At 41.9% G+C, this 8,246-nt stretch overlaps 1 protein-coding gene across 1 annotated transcript; it reads right to left on the bottom strand.

Annotated features, from left to right (window-relative positions):
• Positions 1–1,183: 1,183 nt before the first annotated feature.
• On the bottom strand, positions 1,184–1,516 carry LOC136469292 (uncharacterized). Its single transcript, XM_066467536.1, has one exon. It carries the CDS (start codon positions 1,514–1,516, stop codon positions 1,184–1,186), a length of 333 nt encoding a protein of 110 aa, XP_066323633.1.
• Positions 1,517–8,246: the final 6,730 nt, after the last annotated feature.

Genomic DNA, 8,246 nt, shown 5'->3' with positions numbered 1-8,246 from the left:
TCCTGTCAATATTATGGTGTGTTTGTATAGACTAAACTATACTTTAGTCCATGTTTTGGATGTTAATTAAGTAGAAGGACTAAACATGAACTAATCATGGTCTAATAAAACTAATAGAGGCTAATTAATGAGGAGGACTCATTAGAAAAAAAAACAAAATTTTAATTAGTCTACGTTTAGCCTATTATCTGATTACAAATGAAGCATTAGTCCGGTGATCAAACAGACCCTATATTCACAGAAACGGACCAGGAAAACATTTATTTTTCCTCTTGAGTGGAACATTACTTTTCTTGAACCAAGTGTGATTTTTACTCGAATCTTGACATCAAGTGAGGGTATACGAAATATGTGAATGCTCCCATCCTGTTGCAAGAACATATCGTTTAGATTAGATCAATCTTAGAAACTACAAACCAAGATACCTTATGAATCTTTTTTTTGAGACATGCAGGGTACTATATTTGTGTAGAGTACTAGAGTTGTATTGGGAAAGCACTTGCAAAATCTAACAAATTTGGAGGATGTTTAAGCAAAAATATAGAGGATATTAGCAGTGGAAATGCATCTATGACCTCTACGTAACATACTCCTTCATCAGCCCAAAAAGGATAAGTGTATTACACACATACAAATTATATTTTAAATCATATTTGCTAAACAAATCAACATCAAAACTTTTAATTCAATTTCATGCAAAAAGAACTTACATATATTTTTTTTGCTAATCATTGGTAAATTAATTTAGTTTTTCGTGGGATCAAATACGTACGCTCGATCTTTTACACACGCACGCGCTACGTGGGTAGTACGCCTGCCTTGCCTTTTTGTTTCTACTGCACACGCTTAACTATTTGCTTGTGTTGACGCCGATCGAATTTACCCAAACAAGCCGGAGGTGGTTTCCCGAAGAAACCATCATCCACGTCACCTAGATTTTTCCCTACCGTTGGATCTCGGTTTCGATGTACCAGATCTGCTCAATCGTACCCGTGGAGCTTCTGCCCGAAACAACCAGCCACGTCACCCAATTTGTTCTCCTCCGTCAGATCTTCCATCCAACGGCCCAGATCGCTTGGAGCTGATTTCGCCGGGAGCGTCTTCTCGCGCTTCTCCTTTGCTTCTCCTGCTTCTCCTCTGCTTTCCCGCTTCTCTTCCGAATCCATAGAACCAAATATATACCCTAGCTTCCGCTTCCCCATACAGCTTCTCGCCCCCTCCTCTCTCTCCTCTTCACGCTCTCTCGCTCTCCCCGACTCTCTCCGACGCGGGCGCGGATAGGGTGGCGGCGTGAGCGGGAGGCGTCGGCGGCGTCCTCGCCCCCCACCCCCTCCTCCTCAGCATTCCCTCGTCTACCTCTTACCTCTGTTTCTCCCTCCCCTTCCCCTCTCTCTCTCCCCTTCCCGGTCGAGACGGCGGCAGGCGCGAGCGCGGTGGCGACCGCGGCGCGGCGGCGCCCCCTGTGGGTTCTCGGCCGGCGCGGGTGGTGCCCGGCGGCCCCTTCCCTCTCCCTCATCCTTTGCGCGGGCTCCTCAACGCCTTCTCCCGCCGACGAACCTGTGCTCGTCTGGTTGCCGAAACCCTAGCTACCTCTATGCGTGCTGCAGATTGGTCACATGCTTATTACTTCTTCTGATCTGCTTCTGTCTTTGTTTTCGAGATTGATTTCAGCCGTCTTCCTTGTTGTCGTTCTTAGGGTTCGTCTATGATTGTACAGGTACAAAGGGAGGGAGTCCAGCATCTTCAAGACAACATGTACAGATTTGTTAATTACTGTGATTTCGATTTGGTAAGCAGTTTCGATAAGGTTGTTACAGCATCTTGGTTGACCATGAACACTAATTAGCTTTGAGGTGTTCTGGATAGACCTAAAAGCCATTGGTATCTGGTAGATTAATTTGCACAACAATTACCACAAAAAAGGGCATGCTCTTGTCTTAGTTGCACAATCAGTTGGCCTCCTTTTCCTTTCCTTTCCATCTTACAATAAGTTCAGTGCATCTTACAATCAGTTAAACGTGTTTACCAAATGCTCAACGTTAGGCTTTCGATTAGTTTAGTTTACCATATGACAACTGAGCCATGCGCTAGGAATAGTTGCCGTAAACAATTATTAAGAATTATTTCCTATGTACTTTGTATCCGTGAATCCTCATCTTGTACTTAGAAATTTTGAAGCCATACATTTTAGATGCATTCATCTATTGCGCAATACAAATCTTCCTTTATATTTCCTTTGGATTTCTGATAGGTTCCTCAAAGAGGTGTATTTTCCAAATTGTATTGTTGGTATGAACAGGTTTTGTATTCTTACATTGCATACTATAGGTTTTCCTTCGCATTTTAGCTACGCTGCTCAAATAGGTGTACTTTTTCCACTTGGGTTTTTTTTGTGTTGACTTCCTCTAAATCAGATTTTGTATTGTTGGTGCCAACAGACTACGTGTATATATAATGGTTCCTTCTATCCATGCCACCGCATATAGTTCAAAAATATCTGAATCGAAGTACATTTCACACTAAAGTAGATTTGTATTGTTTAGTGGCGGAGCTACATGTACGTCATAAAGGGCCATGGCCCTACTTAGGAATTGATTTTTTTCAGCATGGTACATGATGATAGTTACCAAGTAATGGAAATTGCCATGTCAGACAAAAAACCCTCTTCAGTTCTCTTCCTGCTGTTACATTGCAGAAAAAAGAGGTTACACATTCCTATAGTGGAAATGAGTTTTGCATCCTCATTAGTTGTTTCCCATTATGATTGTTTTTCCCCTGTTGGATGACCAGCTCACCAGCAGGACCAGGAAAATTTCGCAGACAACTCTTTGGTGACAACGCAGTCAACAAAAATGTAACTCCATACAACTTCTGTTTTTTGCTCCCCACTTATCCCACCATATTGAAACCCACCAAATTAATTTACCTCTTTTCTGCAGGAAACCATTGTATATACTCCGAATGAGATCGGTCCAGTCTGTTGGTCGCAAAACAATCTCATATTGCTTGGTCTTTATTTTCTGTCTCTTGATCATAAATATGTTCTTTTGGCCTATCCTCATCGGTACATATCATCTGTAATATATGCATAGCCATGCTTGAACCTACTGACATGCTATTTTCTTAAGTATATTCAAGATCGTTTTTGCACGGGGGCGCGGCCCGCCACTATAGTTTTACAAATCCAAGCTCTAAATGCTCAAAGACATAGTCCGCATATCAGCTTTTTTGTGAGATCGATTTGCAGAGTGCAGATCATCTTCTACGTGTGCATATGCCATACATCTTACAATCATTAGTTCAAGCCACTGTAACCTTGAAATAACTCTCTTTTACCTTCCTCTATGCATCGTTTTAGAAAGGTAAACTTGAACGATTGAAACTCTTCGATTCCTATTTTTGTCTAATATGTCATATGTGGAGGGTGATATTATTTGCCCCTTAATGGAAGGAACGGTGCCCATGCCTGCTTAGTGGTGCACATCTTTCAGACCCAAGAGAGTATGGCTACTACATATCCAACCCTTCAGGTAATAAACCACACCCTTATGTATTCAGGACCTATTTGTCAGTATTTTATTTTCTCCTCAATCCGTTATCACAGCCTCTATTTCCCTGCTGCGATATACGTGTTCGATTGCAGCAAACTCAAGGATCAACGCCACCGGGACAAGGGCCGAGTGCCGCTGCTGCCTGCAGTGGTCCTCACAATGGTAAAGGCAGTTGGGCTTCCTAGCAAGGTAATTATTACTTGCTGACACTGCAAATATCAGGGTACTTCAATTTTTAATGCATTTCTGAGCTAAGGCTATGTATTGATCATAAATATGTTCTTTTGGCCTATCCTTATCGGTACATATCATCTGTAATATATGCATAGCCATGCTTGAACCTACTGACATGCTATTTTCTTAAGTATATTCAAGATCGTTCTTGCCCAGGGGCGCGGCCCGCCACTATAGTTTTACAAATCCAAGCTCTAAATGCTCAAAGACATAGTCCGTATATCAGCTTTTTTGTGCGATCGATTTGCAGAGTGCAGATCATCTTCTACGTGTGCATATGCCATACATCTTACAATCATTAGTTCAAGCCACTGTAACCTTGAAATAACTCTCTTTTACCTTCCTCTATGCATCGTTTTAGAAAGGTAAACTTGAACGATCGAAACTCTTCTATTTCTATTTTTGTCTAATATGTCATATGTGCAGGGTGATATTATTTGCCCCTTAATGGAAGGAACGGTGCCCATGCCTGCTCAGTGGTGCACATCTTCCAGACCCAAGAGAGTATGCCTACTACATATCCAACCCTTCAGGTAATAAACCACACCCTTGTATATTCATGACCTATTTGTCAGTATTTTATTTTCTCCTTAATCCGTTATCACAGCCTCTATTTCCCTGCTGCGATATACGTGTTCGATTGCAGCAAACTCAAGGATCAACGCCACCGGGGCAAGGGCCGAGTGCCGCTGCTGCCTGCAGTGGTCCTCACAATGGTAAAGGCAATTAGGCTTCCTAGCAAGGCAATTATTACTTGTTGAAACTGCAAATATCAGGGTACTTCAATTTTTAATGCATTTCTGAGCTAAGGCTATGTATTAGCTTCGTCTGAACTATAGCTATGCACTTTGCTATCTGAAATATGACATTGCTTTTCCTTAGTATCAACTCTGCAGCCAATTTCCATTTGGATGGGTAATTCCGTTTTCTGTTAACTGCTCAGGTTTAGTTCACTTAGATTTCTCCCTTCATGATGGTACATGATTCCAGCCTGTTGCTTTCAACTTGGTAACATTTTCATAGTACCCTAATATTTTGAGTTCAGATTAGATTTGTGAGATAGATTCACTAATAGTCTAATACAGTTACCTTCACAGGCTTAGTAGTGTTCTGCCATTCGGCTCATCAGTCGAAGCAATGCCTGCAGCTTAATACAATCAGGTGCAACAACTATGTTTACTGGTCAAGATCCTTACTCAGTTTTCATTTACGGTTCTATGGATAAAAATAATAATGGCTACACAATTTTTTAAGACATGTTTCAGATTGCGCTTTGAAATTGAGTCCTCCTTTTAACCATAAAAGTGTTTCTATGTTAAACCAATATTTTTTTCCCAAAATAATAGTCCTTCCAATATTATATCACAAAAGTCCTTTTCAGGACTATTACAAATGATCAACATCATATAATTTCCAATAAATACCTAAATTGACAAGATAATACCATTTCATTTGATTTTGTATTTGGATTACCTACGAGATTGAATGCACTAGCTGCTTGTGTTTTTAGAGTTTTGTTGCTATCAATCTAAGTGTGATCTGCATACCCATTGTAAGTCTCTGTGATAATGGAAAAAAGGATCAGCCTCTCAATCCACAGACTGATTAAGGATCAACCTCTCAGTCCACAAACTGATTGAAGCTGCCATCTGAGGTGTTTTGTTTTTTCACATTTGAATTATTGATTTTTTTGGGTACCGAAGTGCCTGTTCTGTTTGCTTTCTCATGCAGTCTTTAGAGTGAGTGCAGTATGTTCCGTATTTTTACCTTCTCCTTACTCGACACATATCTACATCTGTTTTTTTTTTCTGATCCAGTCAGGTTTGGTGTTTTCTTTCCAAATTGAAGGGGGAATTGGTAGCGTGCCCAGTGCCCTGAATCCACAGGTGAGCAGCAAAGCTCCAAAATGCTTCTTATTTTTATGGATACTGCAATAACAAGTACAATGTGTATCATGCCATTCCATTGTAGTGACCATTACTGGCTTTTCCATATTCGCACGACAGGCGAATATCCATGCTTGATATTCCAACGAATAAATAAGATCGTAACAACAGCAGTTGACATTCGACTATTTCCATTCTATATCGGCTACGATCGTTGTTATCAATTTCTTTTTTTTCTCTCCTTACGTATTTTCCACAAACTGTACAGAAAAAAACAAAGACTTTATCACTATTATTTCTATGATCGACAAAGGAACTAGCTAATCATTCTTTGGTTTATCCAAAACCTTTTATTGTCCCTGAGACTTCTTTTGTCAACATACTTACAGCTACATACTGTATTGACTACACTCCTATTCGTTTTTTAAATGCTATAAAATGCAGAAGCTTAGCACTACTACATCATTTTGCAACATGGAAGTGACTCCTGTTGGCTCAAAGACTTTGATGGTCAACACACTATGTCCAGTTTGTATATGACAAGGGCTCCTCAGGAAACGACTCCTACCTGGTCAACAGCTATGTATTAGTATGTCGTTCATCTCCAGAACTATAAATACACCTGCTTAAATGCTACTTTTCTTTGGTCTGTACTATGCCACTAAAACCATGCCTTTCTACTTAGATACTTCTTTTTTTTTTGTTCCGTGCTAGGTCACTAAGTGCATGCCTTCGAAGAATCGTTTTAATCTATTTCTAATATATTTGGCCCACTACATTTTCAATATGTTTACAAATTCCTCTACGATTTGTGCTACATCTGCTATACACGTATTGATCCTATGTATCACAGCACGCCATACAAGCCTTCACTGTAAATCGTGTTGCTTCATCGATTATTGCCAATAGTACCATATCTTCTGAATGATACGAGCTTTCAGATAAAAAAAACGTAGTTAGATTCCTTCATCCCATCTACACATATGTTTCCTATATATATATCACTACATTGTACTTACCCACGCGCGCAAGGGCGCGCGCCCTGTGCTAGTCCAATATAATGGGTAAACAGCGGTAACAAAACGACATCCAGCTACGACGAGCGGCTCAGTAATATAAGCGTGTTTCCCTTGTCCCTGTCCGTGTAAAACGAGGCAAGACGAGAAATGAAGGGTTAATAACATGTAAAGCGAGTGAGAGAAAAAAAGCATGTAAACCGAGTGTAGCTTAGTTGGATAATTTTCTATGATGAAACTTTATTAAGTTTAAGCGTTCGACTTGAAGCACTACACATGCTTGGATATATATTTTGGATCAGTTTTTCAGAGATACCTCTAGACTCTAGAGTAGAGTGTGCGCGTCTATATTTGTAGGACGGGTGTGCGTATAGAGTGTCTAGCTTTGTAATGTGATTTGGAAAAAAAAAATAGCAACAAATGTGATCAACACAAAGTCGGCAACTAAACGGCTCACAGTCACAGGTACCCGCCACGCCGCCCACCGGTCAGCGGGCCTCACTCTAGTGGGCCCTTCCTCCCTACGGGGACACGTGCTGGCCCACCGTCAGTCGCGCTCGCCGCACGCCGCCGGCCGGCCCAAACGGACGCAGCCCGCTTCCTTGTACACGCGCTGGCTGTTCAAGTTGGCGATGCGACCCATTGTTTCGTGTCGCTGCAAGATGCAATGCAATGCAAAGGTACTTTGTTTGATGGGCCAAGGTTCAAAGTACTGGTCCGGCGGCCCAAAACAGTTGCGGCGGCCTGCCATGCGCACCGACCAGATCCCGACGACGACCCGGGCAGCAGGCCGGGTCAGAGTCTCCTCTCCTGCTTGCAACGGCTAATTGTTTGACCGCATCAGCTCCATGCTGACCCTGACTACGTCGAGTCGTCGACGCGGCATACGAAGTTGACGGTCAAGGCGGCATGCAATGCAACGGCAGGCCGGAGCCCCCGGAGACCGGGTAGATGGATATTATATACCTATAATAGTCCTCCCCTAAAGTTTAGTCCCTAACACACCGAATATTTGACACATGTATAGAATATTAAATATAGACTAAATATAATTAATTATACAGATTACGACTAATTTGCGAGACGAATTTTATAAGCATAATTAGTTCATGATTTGACAATACGGTGCTACAGTAAATATATGCTAATGACGGATTAATTAGACTTAATAAATTCGTCTCGTGGATTACTGATGACTTATGTAATTTATTTTATTATTATTATCAAGCATTTTCATGTGACACCCTAAAACTTTAGCCCCTAGATTTAAACCCCGTATATATATATATATATATATATATATGCGCGCGCGCGCGCGCAGTGAAAGCAAGCAGCTAGCTAGGTAGGATGAGTACCTGTTGACTGCTGACCGGCACCGGCGCGGCGGCATGCAGCTTGTCGCCATGACGCCATCCATCCGTCGGCGCCGGCCGCCCCGGCCTAGACCCTAGTCTAGTCAACGGCGGGTTCCGGCGCGGCCAGCCGGCCCGAACGAACAGCAGCAGCATGCAATGGAAAATGAACGAAGGGCAAGGCGAAAAATGAGCCATGCATCAGAT

The sequence above is a fragment of the Miscanthus floridulus genome, chromosome 8 (assembly GCF_019320115.1).
Source record: "Miscanthus floridulus cultivar M001 chromosome 8, ASM1932011v1, whole genome shotgun sequence".
Lineage (NCBI taxonomy): Eukaryota > Viridiplantae > Streptophyta > Magnoliopsida > Poales > Poaceae > Miscanthus > Miscanthus floridulus.
This window is presented reverse-complemented; position numbering and strand designations above follow the sequence as displayed.